The 27,107-nt window shown below is 37.2% G+C and overlaps 1 protein-coding gene across 4 annotated transcripts in view; it reads left to right on the top strand.

Moving 5' to 3' along the window:
• The window catches only part of LOC126297547 (membrane-associated guanylate kinase, WW and PDZ domain-containing protein 1), a 376,107-nt gene that overhangs the window by 277,817 nt on the left and 71,183 nt on the right, over positions 1–27,107 (top strand). For all 4 annotated transcript variants that reach the window (XM_049988468.1, XM_049988470.1, XM_049988469.1 and 1 more), the window contains 5 exons: positions 1,138–1,254; positions 5,855–6,046; positions 6,332–6,520; positions 19,164–20,664; positions 22,685–22,841. In XM_049988468.1, coding sequence (XP_049844425.1) covers positions 1,138–1,254; positions 5,855–6,046; positions 6,332–6,520; positions 19,164–20,664; positions 22,685–22,841 — 2,156 coding nt within the window. The remainder of the gene's footprint in view (positions 1–1,137; positions 1,255–5,854; positions 6,047–6,331; positions 6,521–19,163; positions 20,665–22,684; positions 22,842–27,107) is intronic.

Here is a 27,107-nt window from a genome sequence, read left to right as displayed (position 1 = left end):
CTTCCCCACCCAAGGTAATGCTTAATCATTAATGACCCCAGTGTCATAAAGACATTACACTGTATACTTCCACTCTGTTTCTTCAAGCACCCCCACTTTGACACATCAGTGACTAATATATCAATTACTTAGTACATAGAGTAATAGTTTCATGTTACATAAAAGAAGTTTCAAATGATGTTCTCTCACAAATGAATCTCACAGGACTACAGCAACTATGAGTGAAGGGCCAGTCAATCCAAATGTGTTCAGTGGAATACAACTGCCACGGGCATTCAATATGCATTTCTTGTTCATAATTATGTCTTAACATGTACTGTAGCTTGCTTTTCTCCGAAAGGTTTTTGTAGCTGTGCACAACATTTTTTTTTCTTCTTATTCATAATTCATGATAACTTGTGCTGTATAAGAAAACAGGAAAAGTGTGTAGTTTCCTCCTCCCTGTCAGTAGTTTCTGAAATTTTCTTCGTCAAACACATCAACAGTCAGTCACTAGGTAGTTTTTTTGCATGTTCCATGCATCATAATTGCAATATCTTGCTATGATGTGGAATAAGTCAGTTTTAAAGTACACTTTCTCACTGGAAACTATTACAGTATGCTGACCACTTATGTGATTGACCTAGGTTACTTTTATAAAACAGTTTTAATTATAGAGTCTGATACAATTTGCCTAAGAGTTTATTCTATTAAAAAGTTAAGGATGGTTATAAAAGATTTAAGCTACTTTTTAATTAATTCATACCTTTCCTCATGTATATGGGAAATTTTTTAAAAGTATTCTAGAGGAATACTCTTATAACAAAGCTGTGACTATGTGCATAGATTTTTATGAAAAATCTGTGTACACTCACTGTGTCAGTAACCCTCTATGATCCAGGTCACATGCACACCAGCTGAGTGTTCTTGACGATACAGTTCAGTTTTCAGCCATCAGCATTTACTGCTCAGTTTTATTACATATGGAGAATACTCCAGCTGTCCTAATGAAATCTCATCAGATGCTGTGTGTTCCAAGAATAATTTAGTATTTAAATGCACAGCATTTGATGTGAACAATCAATTTGCCATCATTTAATTGTAGCATGTTTGGCTTCTACCTTTGATGAATTACATGATTTTATTGTTTTTTTCTAGTGACTGGATCGAGTGAGGTTGAAGATGGCAGTTACTCACAGTATAGGAAGCCTCAGAATTCACAGTCATCTAGAACAAGTGGAAATGGTCACAGTTCTACATCAAAAAGATCAAATAGTAAGTGAAATATTTTAATAAAATTTTAATAAAAATGACAGCACATACAAATATATCGGTCTCCTTCTCCCTCTCCCCTCTCCAATTGCTTTTATTTATGAAACATACAGTACCTGACATAACATACAGTCACCATCTACACTAATAATAAAACTGTAAAACTATCTTCTGTTTGGACACACAATCTTCAAAAGTACTAGATGAATTTCCATGAGGGTTTCCCAGGTAACTTGAGCGTGTCGTGGGGCAACGTGTAGGCTTTTTCATGAAAATCAGATTATGGAGAATATAATATAACCTAAAGTTATATATATATATATATAAAAACAAAGATTCCAAGACTTACCAAGCATCTTTGTTTTTAATATATTTTTCCCATGTGGAAGTTTGTTTCTATTTTATTTGAACCCAACAATTACGTTTGTTATTGTCTCTGTTGCATTTCGAAATCTTTTCTATCATCTTACTTTCTCTTTTTGTTTGTACAAGTAGTTTCACTTTGTATTCATCTTCCCTTTTTCCGTAATCTACCATACAATTTATCCTGCCTAATTATACTCAATAATACGTAATTTACTTCCAAACAAATGTCTGCTTGTGTCTGTGTATGTGCGGATGGATATGTGTGTGTGTGTGTGTGTGTGTGTGTGTGTGTGCGCGAGTGTACACCTGTCCTTTTTTCCCCCTAAGGTAAGTCTTTCCGCTCCCGGGATTGGAATGACTCCTTACCCTCTCCCTTAAAACCCACATCCTTTCGTCTTTCCCTCTCCTTCCCTCTTTCCTGAAGAACCAACCGTCGGTATATATATATATATATAAGTTTCACCCATATTAATACTAATATTATAAATGTGAAAGTAACTCTGTATGTTATATTTTCATGACCAAACCATTGAACTGATTTTGATGAAATTCGATACAGAGATAGCTTGAATCCTGAGGCAGAAAATCTACTTAAAAAGATTGAAAATTCGATCCCTCAGAGATTGAAGTAAGGAATGGAACATCATTTTTACATCAGTGGGCATAAACTATGTTAAAATAGTATTAAAGTTCTTGCATAATGCTCATGTTGTATAATGTATAGCTACTTTGATAGCACGATGCATAGATCAGCACTCCTGCCCATGCTTGTCTGCATACACTGCTCAGCAGTGATGCTGTCTCATCATGTATTGGGATAGTGGGGGGGGGGGGGGGAGGAGGGGGGGGGGGGGGGGACAGAGCGGGATGCACATCATGAGCTGTGCTTCTGTGCTTACCTGACCAGGCAAACATGTGAGGGCAGTTAATGTTATTTGCATGTACAACAGTTTGTTTACCTACCATCACTCATCATAACAAAACTACTGATGTGCCAGGGCAGCTGCAGGTACAGCTAGCCTACCATAAGAAAGCACAACATGGATGCTGTTTATTTATTGCATATCTGTAATTGCACAATCATGGAGTGACGACCTATTCCATCATTTGTTGAACAGTAATTTCCGTTTCAGTTATTACTTGATGAAACATTATAATAACTACACTGAATCAATTTATTTGCTCCAATAACTTTCAACATTGAGTCTATTGGAAAACTCTGTGTACAATAGTAACAAAGCATTTTATGGAATTAATTACTAGTTTCAACTTTGGTTGCTCATCATCATATGAAGTGCTAGTCAACTAGGAGAGGTTATTAAACAAGAGGAAACAGAAAAGTTTTAGAATGGTGTGCGTTAAACACAGAATGTAAAAGAAGCTGTGGATAATTGGGTACTAATTTTTCTGCTTCGTTAAATCATGTCTGTACCTACTTGATTCACACCATATACAATGAGGTGTGTGTGTGTGTGTGTGTGTGTGTGTGTGTGTGTGTGTAAACAGTTTTGTACACCCATGTCCTGGTGTGTTATTTGTATATTGTGTCAACAGTTCAGGTGACAATGCATCTCTTACAATTCTGATAGCTTAATTGCTAGATTCCTGCTGTATTAGTATTTGTGAATGCTTGTATGTCAAACTGCTAGTTTTGTAATCTATGAGAGTACTTTACATTCTTTGCACCTTGTTTGTGGTTTCATTTCTACTATGTAACTTCTGTCTTTGATATGCTATCAGTGTGTGGGCATAGTTGGTTTGTTTGTTGACTTTTGAAGGTTTGTTGACTTTTGAAGGTTTGTTGACTTTTGAAGGTTTGTTGACTTTTGAAGGTTTGTTGACTTTTGAAGGTTTGTTGACTTTTGAAGGTTTGTTGACTTTTGAAGGTTTGTTGACTTTTGAAGGTTTGTTGACTTTTGAAGGTTTGTTGACTTTTGAAGGTTTGTTGACTTTTGAAGGTTTGTTGACTTTTGAAGGTTTGTTGACTTTTGAAGGTTTGTTGACTTTTGAAGGTTTGTTGACTTTTGAAGGTTTGTTGACTTTTGAAGGTTTGTTGACTTTTGAAGGTTTGTTGACTTTTATACGTTTGTTGACTTTTATACGTTTGTTGACTTTTATACGTTTGTTGACTTTTATACGTTTGTTGACTTTTATACGTTTGTTGACTTTTATACGTTTGTTGACTTTTATACGTTTGTTGACTTTTATACGTTTGTTGACTTTTATACGTTTGTTGACTTTTATACGTTTGTTGACTTTTATACGTTTGTTGACTTTTATACGTTTGTTGACTTTTATACGTTTGTTGACTTTTATACGTTTGTTGACTTTTATACGTTTGTTGACTTTTATACGTTTGTTGACTTTTATACGTTTGTTGACTTTTATACGTTTGTTGACTTTTATACGTTTGTTGACTTTTATACGACTGTTGACTTTTATACGACTGTTGACTTTTATACGACTGTTGACTTTTATACGACTGTTGACTTTTATACGACTGTTGACTTTTATACGACTGTTGACTTTTATACGACTGTTGACTTTTATACGACTGTTGACTTTTATACGACTGTTGACTTTTATACGACTGTTGACTTTTATACGACTGTTGACTTTTATACGACTGTTGACTTTTATACGACTGTTGACTTTTATACGACTGTTGACTTTTATACGACTGTTGACTTTTATACGACTGTTGACTTTTATACGACTGTTGACTTTTATACGACTGTTGACTTTTATACGACTGTTGACTTTTATACGACTGTTGACTTTTATACGACTGTTGACTTTTATACGACTGTTGACTTTTATACGACTGTTGACTTTTATACGACTGTTGACTTTTATACGACTGTTGACTTTTATACGACTGTTGACTTTTATACGACTGTTGACTTTTATACGACTGTTGACTTTTATACGACTGTTGACTTTTATACGACTGTTGACTTTTATACGTTTGTTGACTTTTATACGTTTGTTGACTTTTATACGTTTGTTGACTTTTATACGTTTGTTGACTTTTATACGTTTGTTGACTTTTATACGTTTGTTGACTTTTATACGTTTGTTGACTTTTATACGTTTGTTGACTTTTATACGTTTGTTGACTTTTATACGTTTGTTGACTTTTATACGTTTGTTGACTTTTATACGTTTGTTGACTTTTATACGTTTGTTGACTTTTATACGTTTGTTGACTTTTATACGTTTGTTGACTTTTATACGTTTGTTGACTTTTATACGTTTGTTGACTTTTGAAGGTGAGGTTATAAAATTCCAATTTTTCCCTCTTCCCCTCAGGACCAAGGAACATGGAGATAGGCCTCTGCCTTGTATGTGACATTCCTGTATAATTCAGAACAATTACTTTTTTATTGTCTTTAATATCAATGTCAGGGCAAGCCTTAATCATCCCCCAAATCCTCTCCACACCCTGATGATGCAACTGCCACATACTCTAAGGGAGAACCTCTGATTCTAGTATTTGGGAGTAATAGAAGTAAACATCAATGACAATGAAATTTTTTTTAATTAAGTGGAACACTTACAGCCATTCTTATGTCATTATTTATTATATGGCCATTAGGTTTGGTGCTTCAAGCCACCGTCTTCAGGCCTTAACTGACACCGAGGGCCTTAAATAAAATACACAATTCATCAGTGGCCAACATCTATGAACTGGTTTTCGCAGACTATCTGTAACAATGATGTTGTGTCTCCAACCACGGAGACCACTGATGAATCATGGCCACTGATGAATCATGTCTACAGTTGGAGTTGACCCCCTCAGCACCAGTTAAGGCTTGAAGATGGTGCACTGAAGCACTGAAACTGGTAGCCATATAATAAATAACATCATAAGGATGGCTGTAGGTGTTCCATTTTATTACATAAGTGAACAGCTGAAGTCCCTCAAACCTCCAGTGAGAAGGATGGACATACAAAAACATGAAAATTTTAGAAATCTTGGAGGCATCCTCAGATAGCTGACTACTCGGGACATTGAAGGATAACTGGTTTTGATTTCCAGACAAGCATAGATTTTCATTTGACACATCATATTCAGTGTTCCTTTAGTTAAATTTTCTCTGTTCCATATATCCGTGTAGTTTTGTTGATGACAACATAAAAATATGTAAGCATACATGTATATATATATATATATATATATATATATATATATATATATATATATATATTTATATATTTCTGTATCTCTTTGCAGATTTCGAACGAGCATTTTTTACTCGAAATCCTAATGAGCTTCAAGGAGAAAGGATAACAACTACACTTATTAAATCTTCTCGAGGTCTGGGCTTCACAATAGTTGGTGGTGATGACACTGAAGAAGAATTCCTCCAGATTAAATCCGTTGTTCCAAAAGGACCAGCATGGCTTGATGGCAAATTACAAACAGGTAAGGAGTACTATGTCTGTTAAGTGAATATATTAATTTTGTTAGATCAGTTTATGGAGCTTGGAGATCACAAAATAGTGTGAAGTAACGTTACATGTACGTTGATATTTATTAATACCTTTGTAGTCTTTTTTTAAATTTGTTGGGGTAACTCTGGCCATTTACTCATTTTAGACTATTTTATTGTCCCACAAGCACTGGTACATATATAGAAGAAAGAATTGGAATTAGAATCTTGAGCATTTAAAAATTTACTAAAGTTATGTTAATAATGGTTTCTTACAGGTGATGTGCTGGTCTATGTAAATGAAACCTGTGTACTAGGCTTCACACACCATGATATGGTTAGTGTTTTCCAGTCCATAGCTCCAAATGAGACAGTTACATTGGAAGTTTGTAGAGGGTACCCTCTGCCTTTTGATCCCAATGATCCTAACACAGAAGTTGTTACTACTGTTGCTGTAAATGCTCCAGGTAAGTTTGTTTATATTGAATATGTCATGCCATTTGGGTTTGTATCATATATCTTCATGTTACTCTTTTAATAGCGGTACGCATTTTTTGATAGACAAGTTCCAAACCTTCAATACTAATTGTAATAGTTTCCTCTTTTGTATCCTGTGTGGCCATTCTTACACAGTATTTACTAGTGACAGGGATCTTGCCTAGAGTATCATCAAGTGAGTTGGCTATTTTAAACAATTATTTGTTTCTGAAATGATTTTTACTTAAAAGTGTAATTAATTTTGTACTAGAATGTGTCATGTGGTATCCTTATGAACTGTAACATATGACAGTTATTGCTGATCCATGTACTTTGAAGTCCTGTTACAGTATGCTTCAGAATCGTTGTTGTGTAATTAAGGAAGGTTTTTTATATTTATTTTTATTTTTTATTTGTCAGTAGTCTATTTTGGAGGAAACCCTTTTACAAGTAGCTCATTATATGTGGCAGTTGTTTTTAGGTGCTGTGTGTTATATTGATAACTATATCTTTCAGTTGCTACTTATGGCATTTCCAAATTCTTTTTTCACTTCTGAGCAACGTACAGTCCCTCAGCGTGCAGTATCTCTTTAAAAATATCCACTTATTCACAATTGTGTTGAGACATCTTTGAGACAATGGTCAATTTTGTAACTCTTAAACAGAGTTGGTCATCAAAGAATGATAAAAAATGGCTATTCCCACATCCTTATATTTCAATAAAAAGTTATTTTGGTTGATATACATCAGTGATTGACAGCAAATGATACGAAAGCATTTTTTACCCGAATGTTTGCAATCTGTAATATTATTTTTTAATATCATTTGCATACAGTACTGATGTATAAAAAGGTCGTATTTGTAGTATGGTATTTCACTCTTGTCTTATGCTTAATGAGACAAGATTCTGCTCTAACTAAGGATTGAAAAGTAATGCACAATATTTTTTTTTTCTCCCCTGATATTGCAGCTTGAGTATTGAAATCTCATGACGATATAGTTTGAAGTTTACACTGTAGAGGTTATTTTGTTTTCATGTGAAGTTCTAGTGAGAATAGCCTGAACTACGAAACTAACATGGTGTGCATCTTATTGTCATCATCTTCTGAAGATATTTGTGAGTAAAAGGGCATAAATAGAGTCAAATTCATAGGGACTGTATGGGACGAATCTGTGGACCATAGCAATGTCTCCAGGTGGTGCACATTCTTCCAAGAAAGCTGTGTGATCTTTAGTTATTCATTACGCACCAGGCAGCCGGTAACAGCTGCAATCGTCTGGCGTATGATATTGTTCATAACATGTTGAAATTTTATAAATTTAGTGCTCACTGGGTGCCTAAGAACTTGACAAACACAAAGGCCAGCAAATGACGAAAAGCTTTCATCACTTAACACGTTATGCCACAGAAGGTCATGACTTGCTGAAAAAAATCATCACTGGTGACGAGTTGTGGCCATACCACTACACATCCAAAACCAAGCAGGCCTTTGCAGAGTGGAAACATGCTGGTTCCCCAACACACACACACACACACACACACACACACACACACAAAGAAGAAGAAGAAGAAGAAGAAATAAATGTGACTCAATCTGCTAGGAAAGTGCTTGTGACAATGTTCTGGAATATACATGGTGTATATTGGTGGAGTTTGCAGAACACGGGACCACTGTAAATGCTGCAGCTTACATTAAAACTTTGGTTTAGCTGCATCATGCTCTTCATGGCAGACCCACAACATTAATGCTGAAGTGATGAAGTTCTTCATGACAATCTTATCCCCATGTTCCTGTTCCTTTTTGTGAAGAAATTGCCAGATTTGTGTGGGAGGTGCTCCAACATCCACCATACAGTCCAGACCTTGCACCGTCTGACTTTCATATGTTCGGTCCCATGAAGAAATTTCTGGCTGGTCAGTGCTTTGCGACAGATATGGAAATGAAATCAGCAGTCCACAGATGGCTGTGCTCCAACCAAATAGACTTCTACAAACAGAGCATGTAGAAACTGGTAACACAGTCGGAAAAATGTGTTTAGAACATTATTGACTATGTGGAAAAGTGGGTAAAAGATGTAAGTTCATTTGTGATTTTTTTTGTTTTGTTACATATTAAACTTTTCGATGATAAAATTAATATGCATCATTTTCTAATCTCCCTCATATATTGAAATTCCTACTTTTTATGCTGAAGTTTTCAGAATATTTTGCATATCATTTTAGTTTCTTCTTATGGTATTAAGTTAGGCATGAACAGATTACATGTCCTCTGTGTCAACTAATTGTTGTGGTCCCTTCACTTTGAAAGGGCCAAGTTTATCTTGAAGCAAAATGTTCAAATCATCTTTCATTCCTTTATCAGTGGTTTTCTTCTCAGGGTATTGCAACAAGGTGCTTGTTTATATTTATTTCATTAATTTTCTTGGCTATTGTCTTTTCCTTGGCAGTTGTACTGATTGTGCTTTTAATACCTATGGTAGATTTTTTTGTCTTTACATATAAAATTACCTATATCTTGTTTTGTTCCATAGTCAACTAGAATCATATAATTATTTACCTAGATTGTTATTTAAATCAGAACTCTGAAAGGTACTCTGTTTATGATTTGTCATTTCTTTATGCTCGAGGCTTGGGATCTACATCTACATGTTGTACATGATTACTCTGCAGTTCACAGTCAAGCGCCTGGCAAAGGGTTCATCAAATCACCTTCAAGCTATTCAGCATTTAGGAAAAACAAACACCTAAATCTTTCCGTCTGTGCTCTAATTTATCTTTTTTTTTATTATCATGAACATTTCTCCCTATGTAGGTGGGCACCAACAAAATATTTTCACATTCAGAGGAGAAAGTTGGTAATTGAAATTCTATGAGAAGACCCTGCCTGCCGCAACACAAAAAGACTTCGTTTTAATGATTGCCACCTCAATTCACATGTCCTATCTGTAACACTCCCTTCTTTGTTTCACAATAAAGCAACACAAGCTGCCCTTCTCTGAACTTTTTTGATGTCCTCCATCAATCATATCTGATGCAGATCCCACATCACAGAGCTACACTGCAGAAGAGGCCAGACAAGGTTAGTGTAGGAAGTCTCTTTAGGAGACTTGTTGCATTTTCTAAGTGTTCTCCCGATAAGTCACAGACTTTGGTTTGCTTTCCCCACAACATTATCTATGTGATTGTTCCAATTTAAGCTATTTATACTTGTAATTCCTAAGTATTTAGTTGAATTTGCAGCCTTTAGCTTTGTGTGATTTATTGTGTAATGGAAATTTAGTGGATTCCTTTTAGCACATATGACAGGACCTCACACTTCTCCTTATTAAGAGATAATTGCTACATTTTTCACTATGCAGAAATTTTGTCCAAATTATTTTACAGTTGGTTTTGGCAATCTGATGACTTTACAAGACAGTAAATGAGAGCATCATCTGCAAACAATCTAAGAGGAGTGCTCCGATTGTCTCCTAAATTGTTTATTTAAATCGGGAACAGCAGAGGGCCTATAACACTTTCTTGTGGAATGCTAGATATTCCTTCTGTTTTACTTGATGACTATCCATCAGTTACAATGAACTGTGACCTTTCTGAAAGGAAGTCACGAATCCAGTCACACAACCGAGGGGATACACTGTAGGCACACAGTGTGATTAGAAGTCACTTGTGAGGAATGGTGCCAAAAGTATTCTGGAAATGTAAAAAATATGGAATCAGTTTGCATATTCAATAAACATTTAAAAATAATTTGAACACTGAAGCTGAGAATTTAAATTTAAGTTGTTTGCATTCCCTGAAGAAGAATGTTGTTTTGAAAGGTGAAATACAGTTTTCACTAGTGGTGTATACCTTAAATACACTGAAGAGCCAAAGAAACGGGTACACCAATCTAATATTGTGTAGGCCCCCCATGAACACACAGAAGTGCCACAACATGACGTGGCATGGACTCGACTAATGTCTGAAGTAGTGCTAGAAGAAATTGACACCATGAATCCTGCAGGGCTGTCCATAAATCCATAAGAGTATGCAGAGGTGGAGATCTTTTCTGACCAGCATGTTGCAGGGCATCCCAGATACGCTCAATAATGTTTGTGTCTAGGGAGTTGGAGTTTGGTGGCCAGCAGAAGTGTTTTAACTCAAAAGAGTGTTCCTGTAGCCACTCTGTAGCAATTCTGGGGATGTGTGGCATGTCACATTGTCCTACTGGAATTGCCCAAGTCTGTCGGAACACGCTTGGGACACGACTGGATGCAGGTGATCAGACAGGATGCTGATGTACGTGTCACCTGTCAGAGTCATTGCTAGACATATCAGGGGTCCCGTATCACTCCAGCTGCACAAACCCCACACCATTACAGAGCCTCCACCAGCTTGAACAGTTCCCCACTGACGTACAGGATCCATGGATTCATGAAGTTGTCTCCATACCTGTACACGCCCATCCATTCAATACAATTTGAAACAAGACTCGTCCGACCAGGCAACATGTTTCCTAGTTATCAACAGTCCAATGTCGGTGTTGACGGACACAGGAAAGACGTAAAGCTTTGTGTTGTGCAGTCATCAAGGGTACACAAGTGGGCCTTTGTGTTGTGCAGTCATCAAGGGTACACAAGTGGGCCTTTGACTCCAAAAGCCCATACCAATGATGTTTCGTTGAATGGTTCACACACTGACACTTGTTGATGGCCCAGTATTCAAATCTACAGCAGTTTGCAGAAGGGTTCCACTACTGTCACGTTGAACAGTTCTCTTCAGTAGTGATTGGTTCCATTTTTTCAAGAACTTTATCCAGTTGCAGCGATGTCAGAGATTTGATGTTTTGGCAGATTCCTGATATTCGTGGTACACTCATGAAATGATCATGAGGGAAAATCCCCACTTCATCACCACCTCGGAGATGCTGTGTCCCATCGCTCATGTGTCGACTATAACACCATGTTCAAACTCATTTAAATCTTGATAATTTGCCATTGTAGCAGCAGTAACCGAGACAAAAACTGTGCCGGACACTTGTTGTCTTACATAGACTTTGCCGACCACAGCTCCGTACAGGATCTGCCATAAATAGGATTAGACAGAACATGTGTTTTATTACAGTGGAACAGAAGAGAGACAAAATTAAACAGTAGGCTATATTGTAAACAAAAAAAAAAGGGGAACAATATTATATTCACACATTCTTGTAAATAACATCAAAAATGAACTTGGCAAAGACCAAATTAACTAAAAATAAAATTAAGTACACTTTCTGACAAAAAAGTGAAGCACCCAGAAGACATGGTCGGATGTCAATGTAAACTTCCTACATGTAAACAATGTCAGTGGATGTATAAATGATTAAGGTTGCAATTCTGTGTGATATGTAGGTAGAATGGCCACCAGAGTGCATTAGTGTTGTTCATTTTTAGTATTGTTACGAGGCCTGGTGGAGTATATAAGGGGTGTGAGTAGTATCAGATGTTGAATGATCACAGAGAAGGTCACGGAGTTGCCGCACACTCATCTTGAGATAACTTAGGACCTGACCGGGTTTAAAAGGGGCCTCATTATGGGTCTCTATTTGGCTGGCTGGTCAAATTGTGCAGTATCTAGATTTGTGGGGCATTCAGATGTGGCAGTGGACTGCATGGGAATGTGAGGGGAGGCATACTCGTCGTGAAGGCTGCAGTCAAGCCTGTCTGACCACCACTAGTGAGGATCTTTGTATTGTGCGCCAATCGCATCGTTACCCCTTCACACCTGCACCTGGTATCTGAGAAGAAGTAATGGACTCCTTGCAACAATCTGTGTCAGTACCATTGGTCAGAGACTAGCAGCAGCCACACTAGGATAATCACTGCCTTGTGTAGAATACCATTAACACCACTGTGCAAGTGGCTACACTTCGAGTGCTGCTATGAGTGGAAATTGTGGACGGCCAATGAATGGCATCGCATTGTGTACAGCAATGAATAGCGGTCCTCTTCTGTGCTAGATGACCGTCATCGGTGAGTGTGGTGGCATCTGGGTAGAGTTCCCATCTTTTGGGGAGGCACAGGAATGTTACTCCCACCACCATGGTGTGGTTGGCTATCTGATATCACTCCAGATCATGGATGGTAGTGATTGAGGGAACTGTGATGGGACACATTGCATCACCGACATCATGCATCCTCGTATGTTACCTCTCATGCGACAGCATTGTGTTGCCATTTTTCAGTAGGCCAGTGCTTCTCCATACGTGGCACGTGTGTCTGTGAACTGTCTGCATGAGGTTGAGCTGTCACCAATAAAACGTGTGAGACCAGCTCAGATGTCAATTCCATCCCAGTGCCAATATCTGGGATGTCAAGGACCCAGTACAACAGTTGTGGGCCAGCTTGCCTTAGGAGAGTATACAATGGCTTTACAACACAATTCCTAGCCAGATCAGTGTATGAACTCATGTCAGAGGGGCGCAATGTCATACTGACAAGTGGGCTCATCCTTCTAAGCTCTTTGTCAGTTTGACTCAATTTTATATACACTAAAATAACATCTCATATCCTCTCAACCCCTGATGTTTGATTTTGGTTACTCCTTCCCTTCTGGGTGCTTCACTTCTTTCATCAGGCAGTGTATATTTTATCAAATAACAATGAAATCATATTGAAAGTTAGAATTCTAAAACTCTTTCAAATGACAAGTTATCATAGGCTCACAAAATGCATAGTAAAAATAGGTAGAAACAACTGATCAAGCAGGAAGTCAAAATTGTGTATTATGAGAATTTTTCGAACAGTAGGGAGATACACCATATCAATCTATGAAAGAAGTTGAAAATTGGTTCAGCTGGGCAATCTCTTTATGGTTTTCGGGTGGTTAATCCCAGTCATTTAGGCAATGGTGGACAGTGACACTTTATTCAGAAGGAGGGGGGGGGGGGGGGGAAGGAACATGATTTCAATAGAACACTAATATGTATATAGATTTAAACATCTGTGTATCCATCCAAAGATTTAACCATAGTCATTCTGTTTATATCAAACACCCTCAGGAGATTAGCACAAAAAAGATGACTACATCAGATTCTGTATATCAGAAATTTGTATCATCAATCTCAACTCTCTCATAAGGAATTAGCTCTTCCCCATAAAATACCATTATCCACCACCACACAAACAAATCTTATACTGAAATCAATGTCAAAAATTTAAACCATTATTAATCAAGTTATCATATAATTATTATATATCTAAGGGAAAAAAATAACTTGGACAACAAATCATTAACTTTGAAGCATGCATGAAAATTCATAGAAGTGTAAAATGTCCTGGTAGCTTGAAACTGTGTGCCAGACTAGGACTTGTACCTGAGACCTTTGCCTTTTGTAGGCAAGTGCTCTACTGACTGTGCTACTCAAGCATGACTCACAACTCATCCTCACAGCTTTAAGCTTTACTTCCACCAGTACCTCATCTCATATATTCGCGTTGTTTTAAACTGCCAAGAAGTTTCATATCAGCATGCACTCTGTTGCAGAGTGATAAAAAATTGTTCTCTCCTCACTGTACTACATTAAAACACAGCAGACAAACCTGGAGTGACAATTTAAAATTAGTGAACAGAACATGAAATAGGTTTGCAGAAACAGGACTACACAAGGGAGATTATCACTAACAGTAATTCTAAAAGTAGGTGTGAGACTTTGGCAGTATAAGCAACCTATGTCAGTTGGTGCAAGAGTGTATCAACATATGATTCTTAGTTGAGTTTTATTAATAATTTGCAGTAAACTATTTTTGTTCAAAATATCATGGTATAAATTCATAAAATGTACAGCAGACGAGGGTGGAACAGGACATGTAGATAAGCCTTTTGTTCCAATTTTTAATACATAAAATGTGATGTAGTTAAGTGGAACTATAACAAATGTAGCCTTCAACTGTTCAAAAATACACACAATTTTGTGTGAGTGATCCATTATTTTCAACACTTTAAAAATACTGCACAATCATATTGCCAGAATAATAAACAGTTTTATAATTTGTAATTGAAAACTGCTAACAGTTAATTTTCTTACCAAAACCTAGGAAGTACAGTTGCAGGACACCTGACAGCAGAGGGTCCATAGTATGTCCTAATTGTGTACATGGAAAACTGCCTTTGCATGACTCACTGCTTCATCTAACTGAAAACACACAACCTCTTTGCTTGTCAAACACAACTTCTGAACCTCGTGGAGAGTCAGACAACATATCTGTTTTAAGAAATTTCACCCCCATACGAGTATGTATGGAACTTGTGCACTGCACATGAAATCATTAATGGCTCCTGTTTACTTTATGAGTAGTTAACTTGGACTTAGTTTGATTCTTCAGAATGGGATACTCTGCTCCATTTTGGTCTTTATGTGACTGAACTGCACTAATGCCATGATTGAAAGCAACTGTTGCAAAATATGTGCTGAGGCAAATATCTTAACAAAACATCTGTTTTAGCCCTCTGAAAGCTTTGTCACGTGCTGCAGACCACATGATTGCCACACCTTTCTCTCACAATGTGTTTAATGATTTTTGAAATCTGGACAACACTCACCATGGGTTGATTGTTGTAATTAACGTTTCACACTAGGACTTCTTTAAGAGTCTGGAGGTGACATTTCATTGATTGCTTTGATTTGCTACTGTTGTGGAGAGTATTCTATTTTTGTTTATAACAAGCCCTAGATACGTGGGCTGATTCTTGAAAGAATTAGTACTTTTTGAGGTTGCGATTTGACATTTTTCAGATTCTAAATATAGTGTTGAGCATTTTCGCACCTAGTAGTAATGGAGTCAATATAATTACAACATAATTGAATAACACTGATTAATTGTTCTAGAAACCAATGGAATGCAGGCTATACTGAAAAGTAGACATACATATTTGTAGAGACCAAGTACAAATGAAGTGGTAAGCATTAGAAACTTTTGAGAGTGTTCTTCTAAATTTAACCATAGATAATAGTTTTTTGCTCCAACCACTGGAGAAGCCCACCTAAGAGTAAACAATTTTGTTAACAAGTCCTACAGATTTTTCACAGCTTGGTAATGGATTTCTTATGATAGTGTGTTCAATGATTCTCGTATGGGGAATGCCTTGAACGTTTACACTCCAAATGTATTTTCTAGACTTGCTGTCTTGACAGTCAGTAATATTATTTCTCAGAAATGTAATTTCTGAGCTGACCTGCTTCTGGAATTCTATTACCACCATAGAACATAATTTCTCAGTTATTTACTGGTAATGACTGTGATGCTAATGACAGATATGTATTCCAACTAAGCAATGATGCTGAGTTGCCTATATCACCTTCATAAAACACCTTGCAATGACCTATTAGTTACCCACCACCACAGCGAAGGTCGCAACCACATGCCTGTGTAGTATTACTCAACTCGGAGCCTGTGGGAATCGTGGTGGTGGATGAAATTTTCACTGTCAGTATTTGACGAACAAAGGGAGAAGAAGTTGTGACATAAAGTTCCTGATCAACAATCTTTGCACAATTATCCTGGATTAAATTCCTGACCCCTCTTCAGTGTCTCATGAAGTAAGGATACATGACACTGCTGACAGTGATCAATCCATTGGATGACAATGTTAAGCTTGATGGCCCCCGTAGTGCTATTCTAGAGGAGTAGGCTATGTTCCATCAACAGGTTTCACTCTCTCCCTTCTATCATCACCATCCAACACAAGTGTAATACCTCAATATACATGCATCCATTACATTCACCTACACTCAACAAATACACATATTAAACAACTCTCATATATCCACAAGGAGAAGGGCCAATGTGCACGGGGGAAGAACACCCTTTCCGACAGGCAGCAGAACCTATCCTGTGGGATATCCCAGCCAACATTGCCATATGACATTCATATTTTACCTGTTATTTGCTGTACTAACAGCTTTTGTGGAAAGCCTACAACTCGGTTCTACTAGGCTCTGACTGTGTTTACATGCTGATACTTCTGCGTCCTTACCTTTTTATCCATGCAAAAAATTTTGACGTATTTGTGTACTTCACATTGAAAACAAATTGTATTTGTAAATGTGGATATTTGGTACAAATTGAGGACATGGGCATAATCTTGTTGCTGTGTTCCTTTGTGAAGTGGGGCTGAGAAGGAAGAATCGGACAACTTTCCTTTTATTGAATGCTGCCAGTTTGTAAACACCAAGTTTTCTTGCTGCTCATCACTCTAGTCTTGTGAATATAGCTGCCTCTTAGTATGAGGAAACTTTTCGGTATATTTGGCTTCGCTGTGGCCATTGGCAGTCAGTGTTTACCCACATGACATGACAGTGTGTGCAGTGTGGATACCTCCTGTTTGCCAGAAGCTTTTCTGCAAAACTATAAGCTATCCTTAACACATCTGCTTGTGAAGAATCATGCTGACATAGCACTTATGATCTAACCTCTTTTTCCAGGACTGATCTAATCATTACATCCAAGATTAGAAATTCTGCATAGGATTGCTGGCCCTGCAGATTTTCCCACTGAAATTAGCAATGACAATTTAGTTTGAAATATCAGTAATCTATTATTGATATGATTTCTTGCATCTCTTCCAATGACGGCGTACTTGTGTGTCTTCTGATGTTGGACAGTTTCTAAACTAGATGTTACTAAATAATTTTCTGACTGCAATTTTCAGCCAACACTTCACCCATATATGAAAATTACAGCTTATCCAAATTCTCTAGTGGGCACAAGTTTGTAAGCAATTTTTTGTGTTGTGGAAGAGAGAACTATGCCAATTAATGTTCCCCAGCAAGAATAAATTAACTTCATTTACTCTCATAAACAGATGCAACAAAACAGTAATTTGGGCTTAACCAAGTACTACTGGGCTCCAGTCCACCAACAGTCACTGACATTGCACTGGGAGAGTTCTTACTTGAGTTGCTAGTCACAAAGCTGGTGCCATATGTAACCATAATGGCTGCAGGAGGTGCAGTTGACAACAACTCGGATGCTTATGTTTTTGTCGGGCTGTTTCCTGCATCTTTCGTGATGGTGTAACCAGTGCCAAGAGGTGGCAGCCCCCAGTACACACATGTATTGCTTGGAGGTAGATCCCTGGTGAATGCAATACAATTGTATTACTTTCTGAGTTGACCATGACAAAAATAATGCATGCTGCATGGAAGGACACTTTGCTTTGAAAGCTTGGAAGTATTGCTGCAGTCTCTGAAAATACAAGTTCATAGAATCTTGTCACCTGTTGTTCTGAAAGGCTTCTGTTCAGAAAAAAAAACAGCTGTAACCATAAGAGAATTTATGAATAAAAAGGCAACCACAAGCACAAACAGCAGTGAATACAATTAAGATTTGCCAAACTGCTGCAGTGCACTGGGTGTAACACAGACTGAACCATGAAATCTAATCAGGTTCACTTCAATAGTAGTAGCCATAATCAAAAATCTGCCAGGTAGCATAAACATAATGTATGTGCCAGTAAACACAAGTATGTGTTAGAGCTTCCCAAAGCGGACAGGCTTATCCTAGGTCGCTACTTATTGATCGAGCCACATGATCCTGTCCAGCCACAAGCACTGCCAGTGATAGGACCTTCGATACCCATGCTGATGTCCTTGTTGCTTTGACTTTGAGCCTGTCCCCTTTAGTGTTAACTGGTACGAAATGATTGGTGATGGTCAATGTTTTCCAATGTTACATTACTTCGTCTCTCTATTGTGAATAGGTATGAAATGTGGTTATATTTGTTTTATTGTAGTTCCACAGCTGTGGTGTCATGTGACTTATGAAAGTTATAAAAATTCTTGTTTCACCTTTATTCTTATTTTATATTGCTTCATTTTTTGTTCATAGTGTTACATCAGGGATCATTTTATGTATTAATTTTATGTTCATTTTTTTCTCCATATTAAGATTGTTTTTTGTGGGCAGTTCTTGTCATTACCAGTGTAGACACACAAAAAAGATACCACATTTTAGGATTCAAATAGTAGTAGTTCTGCAAGGGAGCTTGTTCTGTTCACTCTGTTCAGACAATATGTCACTGCTACTTTGCAGTAACAGTTCTTCAAACTAGTGTGAGAGAGAGTAGGTTATTGGATGTAGACTGTTCTTGTCAACAAGAACCACCTAATTTTCTCAAAAGGTACTACTGACAGTCCTTGAGCTGCTATAACATGTGAATATTATGACATCTGTTGTGACACTATTAAAGGGAATTCTAATTTAAACATTGATGTATTGTTATGTAATAAAAAAGTGAAGAAAATTTTCATGCTACCTCTTGTTCTGCCCCCCGGGTTTAACTGTTATTATTTAGTTTTTATTTTTGTTGTATCTCTTTAACAATTATGAAGATTTCAGTGAAAGCTAACTGTGCCTGAAGTTGACAGATACAAGGAAAAAAATTCATACATATGATGTTCAAAAACTAGTCATTATATTAACAGAAAAGAAGTCTTTCATTGTTACTTTATAGTTGGTTATACTGTGTACTTTTAGTTCATATCTGTTTTAAGTAAACAGGTGTTTAAGAGAATGCTGAGGGGAAGGGAGAGTTAGAGAGATTTCATTCATGTTATGATCATGCAAGAAAGTTGCTGTTAAATGAATATGAGTGGTTTTTGTATTTTACAGATACATTTGCTGTTGACGCCAGTGTGTATATGGATCAAGATGGCAATTTGAAGAATGAAGGTTACAATTTTTTAGATGTTTCTTCAGATATAACTCATACCCATAATGGTTCTGAAGACCTTGTGAATAGTTCTGTGAAGTCTGTGCCAGATTTATGTTCCTCTGAAAAAATAAAAAATATCCAGAGACCAAGCAGTACAGATGTGCTCCTGAGTGATATGTCTGGTGATGGTGTTGCTGATTTTGATGAGAACTCTACAAAACCAGAATACATTACTATAATGATTGTAAAAGGTGCTATGGGGTTCGGTTTTACAATTGCAGATAGTGCGTATGGTCAGAAAGTGAAAAAGATTCTTGATAGGCAAAGATGTAAAAATCTTATGGAAGGGGATATCTTAGTGGATATTAATGGTATTAATCTTCGCAACATGAGCCACGGAGAAGTGGTGCAGGTGCTTAAAGACTGTGCTCGTAATCAAGAGGCAACAGTGACTGTGCAGAGAGGGGGACCTGGATCTCCAACGAAAAACAAGTCCAGGAAAAAAGATGATGCTGTAGGCAACAGGAAAAATGTATATAAAGACACGGTAGGAGGTATGTACCGTAGCAAGACGCCAACAGCTGAATTATACAGTACTCAGCAAAAAGAAGTTATTCCAAACAGACCAAAAACGCCTCTTGTTGACACAAGGAACCGTCCTAAGACTCCAACTGATAGAAGACCGTGGTCACCATCAGAGACTGACGGAAGTGCTGTGGACCCAAGTGCCAACAATGTAGACGATTCCAGGTTTACAAATGAAAGGAAGTGTGATGAAAATGGTGTGGACTTATCCAGTTCAGTGCAAAGCCCATCATCTCCCCTCACACCTTATCTCCAGGAGAACTATAAAACTGCTTTCCCATATCCTGAACATTACGACCCACGTCATGAAGCTGCTAGGAGTCCTTTAACAAACTTAAGTGATCACCTCGTTTCAACAACACTACAGGAATCGGGATCAATTCGTCCTGGAGATTATTCTCGAAGTAGGAGTCCTGGGAATGAAATTGATGTTGATCAGATTCAGCAGAGGGAGGTGTGGGCTAAACTGCATGGACATTATGATTACAAAAACAGTGGGGATTCTTATTCAGAGAATTCACCTCACTCTCCAGGGGTATTTAGTTCTAGTGTTGGTGATGTACAGAATGACTGCTCGCCCTCTTCTGACTACTTGAGACATTATGTTTCACACCCATATTACAATGGGTACAGTGGAGGACAATATGATCAGGGATACAGTTATGGTTATGGGGAAGTGCAGACAACAAGTGCATACCTTCAACACAAAGACTTTGCATATTCTCAGCAAATGTCTGGCTACAGTTCGCAGTCGCATCTGATACCTGGGACTTCCATACACCATCCAGCATTTTACACATCTGACACTGCCAACAAGAGAAAGGAGAGCACCAGTTTCGAGCATGAACAGCCACATCCTAGCAATGTTACAAGGTAATTGACAGTTAGTGTTTGTAATTAATGTTCTTGTTGTATTACGTTCATAATGTTCCCAACAAAATGTCTGTACTCAAAAGTGTTTTTTCATTGGTTTAATAAATAAAGTTAACTGCTTACCATATAGGAAAGGCACTGAAAGTTGTATAGTCATATAAATAAAAATTTGTAAATTGTATCTTATTTTTTACACTGTTGCTGTTGCTCTTACTCTTACTGCTGCCGCTGCTGCTGGCACAAAGTCTTTCAAGTTTTCAAATTCTGCTAATCCCTGTTCACTAACAAAGTCTCTCAGAAACAGATAGCCGTAGCACAGGAGGTCTGTGGACCACCTCTGCTCAGCAAGGTACTGCCATTGTTTATTCACAGTGTCCTATCTGCCCAACCAACTTGACACCGCCTTCCTTCCCTGGGTCCTTTCACATTGTGTCAATCTAACAGTGGATAAAAAACAGCTGTTTGCAGTCTCAGAACTGACATTTCTTCCTGCAGTAGTCCCCACAGTGCTGTAATGAAGCACAGGGACTTAACTGATTATCTGGCAATATGTATCTACCAGCTTCTTGATACTTTGACCTACAAGACTTAGTGCCAGGACACTAAGCCCAACCTAAACCCTTTATCCAAAATAGACCTCGTCCCTCACCACATAATCTTACTTAATGTAAAATGTAGTGTGTGTGTGTGTGTGTGTGTGTGTGTTTAATTTCTTAGTTATTTATTAGATTTCTAAGATGACATAACATAATTACAAGTACTATTATGATTTCCATTACAGTGTCTAGATATTGATAAATGTTAATTACAGCAGTATTCATTACTGAAAGATGAATATTAACACCTGGGAGATCCAGACAGTTTTTCCCTGGCCCTGTGTGTGCATATTAATTTATAGAGTATTCGTGGACTTGTCTTAGCATCTACATTCATTTTACCCAGAACATAGATGTAATTTACAGTAAAATGTTGACATCTCTTGCTTTTTTCTCATCTTTACGTGTAGCTGCCTTTGAATGTAGTACTCACAACAACATTTTCTTGAACTGTATCATTAGCAGATTTGTTTTCATGACAAGTGTGGAGGTGCTTGCACATAGGTCAGTAAAATGGCTGTAGCCACCTGTGTGACTGAGATTTGAGTTACAGAATATGGAAAAGATGACCATTTCTCCAGCTTGCACTGTTCATGTAGATATTTAAAATTTATAGTGACACTATTTCTGATCTAAATTTTGTACATTTACTGGCTTTTTATTTTTCTATAAGTCTGAAGATGAATATGCAGTGCCTATGTTATTCTGAATTATGATGCAAGGTGGTGACTATAGCCTTTATGAAAAACATTAAATGTAGTCGCAATTGCGAATTTGAACAACCCTCAGCTGTAGAATGGAATGATGACATGTCCAAAGGAACTTGGTATCCTAATTCAGAATAACACAGGCACTAAAATATTGTATTTATCTGCTGCACGGGTTAAGCATCTTTCATGTAAAATGTCTCACCTGTATGGGAATTTACGCAATGAATGTACGAGTACAGGTTGTAGACACATGATTGACAACGTACAAAAATTTTGATCTGGCCATGAGTCATGCATGGATAGCGTAATAGTAAGGCCACCAGTCACAATAAGTGGGAAATCCGAGTTCAAGTCCCGTTCTGGTATGAATTTTCATTGGCGTCATTCTATTCTACAGCTGACATTTGTTCATTTTGCAACTATGAATATGTTTAATTTATTTGAAGAGGAAGATTATGAATGTTGAAATAATTATATTATTTATGTATCTTTGGTGTGTGTACCTTGCCAAACGCAGTGTTGTCTTCAGAATTATTTTAAAGTTTTAAAGAAAGCAGATACAGTTCCTGGACTTGGTTAAGTGTTTTCATATGTTTTATACATTTTTCACTAAAATTTTGCAAAATTACATTAGACAGTAAATATAAATGCATTGTTACATTCAAAGGCCAAGTGTGCTGTTATTACGATAATTTTCTTTATTTTCTTCTGTAGATACCCAAGAGACTTAAGATGGGTAGGTTTAGGACAAGGAGTTCGAATCTATCCAGCTGGTCCAGATATGGAATGGGTGGAAACACTGGTGACTTTAGTTCGCCAAGAAACTGGTTTTGGATTCAGAATTGTTGGTGGTACTGAAGAAGGCTCTCAGGTATAAATATAGTGTAATGTGCAACAACTAAGCAAGTTGCCTGCTTTCCCATATTACCAATATATGACGGTGTGCAACTGAATCACCCATACCTGTGTAGTAACATGTAACACGTTATAGCACCCTATTAGTTATTTTCGTGTTGTGTGGATAATTTTAACTACCTGATATGAAATGTATCAGTTTTACACTTACAACACGTTCTTAAAGGAATATGTAATAACATACTGACCATTTCCTTGGTTTCTTAAGCGACCATGAAGTCTTTTGTATCACTGGTCTTTTGTATCACTGGTAGGTGGTCAAAGATTTTTATGGCCAAGTACCTTACTCCTTCCTATGCCACACAAAGGATGAGTGATTGATAGTGTAAATCATCTCTTTAACTAGAATTATATTTATGAATGCTACTGTTTTCAAACTGTGATTGATTGTTGCCAGCAAACTTAATAAGGGAGTAAATACAAAGTGGATTTTATCCATAGTGGATGATGTCGAACTCTGTAGCTGTTCCTTTATAATGTGTGGAAAAATTTCGACTACCAGTCACAATAAAAGATTATTTATTCGCCACAGATCAATAAAGATGGAGCATTATAATTATGCTGTGGTGACAGTTTTTCCATTTAGTTGCAGATTGGTTATCATATCCACATCCATGTTCCAGTTTATAAAATTTAGCAACATATTTCACTGTTGCAATGTGCACTCATTATGTTCACTGTGTTTACATCCAGTGTATGTCACACGTGCATGTCGCAAGAGTGAAATATGCTGCTAAATTTTATAAAACTGGAACATGAATGTGAATATGATTACAATTGTGCAACTAAATGGAAAAAATACCACCACAGCGTAATTATAATAATGATGATTTGTCTGTATTGATCTCCAGCAATATAAAGGTGTACATGAATGTATAAACACCTGAGGATGGGCGCAAGCCCGAAACCGGTTGTATGAAGAATAGATAATCTTTTTCTAGACCCTAGGGAGTAAATGTTCTGTGAGGCTATTGCCTGTATGCCCACCTGTCCAAAGAGCTGTGTTCTAGAGGCTTTAGAGTGGATACTAGACATTATCTTTATTGCATGCTTCTTTTCAACAAATACTCTCTCCTCAATGACAAGCTACTCCAGAATATGGTGCCATAAGACATTAGTGAATGAAAATAGGAAAAGTAAATCAACTAATTTACATTTTCGTCTACAAAATATGATACTATCCGTAACACAAACCATGCAGAGCTAAAACATTTACAGTTATCTGTAACATGTGACTCCCAGTTCAGGTTTTTATCAATGTAAACCCCTAAGAATTCAGAATATTGTGTTTCATTTATTGATTTACCCTCATGCTTTATTTATTATGGTGTGGTCAGGCCTTGTTCAGTACTGAATTACATGTTCTATGTTTTAATTAAATTCAATGACAGTCAATTTGCAGAGAACCAGTTATTCATTTTTGAAACAATATTATTTAGATTTTCAAGTGTTGGAACTACTGTTTTAGGCTTCATTATAATACTTACATTATCAGCAAAAAGAACTGTTTCTGCATCTTGGATATACAATGGAAGATGATGTATTATAATAAGAACCAGAGTTGACCCTAATCAATCCCTAGGCTAAACCAGTACTGATTATTCCCCATTCTGAAGATGATGTTTCATTGTGTGAATTCTTTGAGTTTGTTAATGTAGCACTGTGCATCAGTTCAGTCAGACATGACTAAAACCTGTTACTAACAAGATCTTTTAAGAGCATTTGTAGGTGAATACTGTGAACTGCATGGTCTGGTACTTTTGACTAGTTTCACAAGACACCAGTTGACATTATTTTTTCATTCAGATTTTGTGTAATCTGGTATGTGACTTGAAAAATAACATGTTCTGTGGAGAGACACTTTTGAAATCCAAATTGAGGCTGACTGAGCATTTTATTTTGAGAAAGGTTTTTTACGGTTCTTGCATACATAGTTTTTTTGTTTTCAGTACCTTTGAGAAGGAGATAAGTAGGGAGACTGGTCAGTAATTATTAACATCTGTCTTACTACCTTCTGTGTAAAGAGGTTTGACAATTGTATAGTTCAGTATGTCTGCAAATATCTGCCATGTTTATGGCAGCAAATATCTGTCATGTTTATGGCGGACCCTACTGTGGCATCAACTTGAATAACATCAAAGGTGTTTTGGGAAGCTATGCTGATTCATGGTCACACTGTCACTGCATACAATGCATGGAAATTGATTGAAGGTGGTTCAAAAATTTTTGCATCCTTATTGATATATTTCCAGAAGTGCATCATAGCGTTGTGGTCATGTGAAATAGAAGGCCAAGGAAATGTGGAGTTTTAACTGCTCTACTGTCACACAATTTGGGAGAGGAATGTTGTCCTGCATTACATACAGATTTGTAACAGAATGTTACTGATCAAGTGTAAATGTTCACCATGCCAGGATAATACCACCTGTCTGGATTGTCCCCTTTTAACAAGAAGAAATGTAGCCTTGTGTATCTGATCTTTGGTTTTTATTAACACATAATGTGATTTAGCCCTCTTAGGCATCCTCTTGCTGTTCCATGATCATCCAGTGATGATGGTTATCTTGATATGGATTAGTAGACATAGCATAAGGTTGTGGCTTCAGCATTCCATTGCCATGTGTCTGTTAGTATGGCCTGTCATATCCTATTGTTGCCCACCATTGAATTTCTGAATGACTGCTGCACTTCTGTCTGTCTGTCTGATGTTACGGTCCATACGTAGAAGGTATACTCTGATTAAAATAACTTTGTGATTGACAGGTGGCAGCAGAGGGGGGGGGGGGGGGGGGCACAGTTGCTGTCTTGTACACAACATGCCACATGCCCATGTGGTCAATAACTGAGTACACACCAAAAAAGAAACAAGTTGCCTTCTGACCGACTGTTGCTTATGTCTTTCTACCGGATTGTTATAATTAAAGTGCAACTACTCACAGAGGTCCAGTGTGGGCTGTGATTAACGTATAGCAGGATAACTTGTTAGATATTGTAATGTGTTAATGTGTAAGTAATTTAAGCTCAAAACAATTAGTTCCAATTTTGGCCACCAGGTGCAAATCTGGTGCTGTGAATGCAGGAAAGACATATATAAATGTTTCCTTATGTAATGGATTAGGAACAAAACATAGGCAGAAATGGTCAAACAAGTGGGAAGGGCATAATGATTTTATTATAAACCACTGCTTACACAGTTTGTTCAATATGAACACTGGAGATGTTGACGAGATGCTGTACAGCACCAGATTTGCACCTGGTGGCCAAAATTGGAACTAATTTTTTCTGGGGTGGTGGTAAGTTCCTATGGGACAAAACTGTTTTCCAGGGTAAATTGGTTTGCATTAATACACTAGCATATCTACCAAGTTTTGCTGCCATATGATAATTACAGCCCACCTCCGTGAGAAGCTGTACTTATAACCTCTCGGTGGATAGCAGGAAGGGCAGTAGTGGACACCACTGCTTCTGTAGGTACGGTGATGCGTTACGATACTGTAACCATATGTTATAGTCAAGTTACAGCAATAAGATGAGTATTCAGCCACACACTTGTTGCAAAGCAACAAATTATCTAAATAAGCGGAGAAAATTTTAAGAGTTGAACACAACTGAATGTTTGGTAACATGCCATACTACTAACGGATGCACTCTAGTTATACCTGAATTGCTTTCACTATCTTCTGTGTAGTCGTTACAGCTACTGTCAGAATTTAATGAAATAATGAGTTGTTATGTGTTACTTTCCACGACACATTCATTATCCCATGCTTTCATTATTACTTTTTTCGTCTCTCTCTCAACATTATGCCAATCTGATGACAAAGTTTGGTTTGTAACATCCTTTGTCAATCTTTCCACTTTTAATAGCACCCATTTTTTGTTGGTCCGTGCTACATAACCCTTAAGTCGAGCCCATATGAGTTTAATGGAACTGAAATGGCAGTGATATGATGTAAAGAGGTTTATTCTGAACCACAATGTTCATTAATTCACCCTTTCTACTGTCATCTGGTATGGCAATGTTTTCATTTGCCCTCCCCCAAGGATAGTCAAATGATGACTATTACTGAAGGTTTGCTGCTCAGGTTGTTTTTTGTTGTTTCTTTGATGTCAAAAGGAGGTACAGAAAAATTGACAGATTCCAGTTCTGTATGTATTTAGTACAAGACAACTCTTCATGCATTCTAATGCATCGATCAACAACTAAAACTTAGGAATTATG

This window comes from Schistocerca gregaria, chromosome X, assembly GCF_023897955.1.
Source record: "Schistocerca gregaria isolate iqSchGreg1 chromosome X, iqSchGreg1.2, whole genome shotgun sequence".
Taxonomy (NCBI): domain Eukaryota; kingdom Metazoa; phylum Arthropoda; class Insecta; order Orthoptera; family Acrididae; genus Schistocerca; species Schistocerca gregaria.
This window is presented reverse-complemented; position numbering and strand designations above follow the sequence as displayed.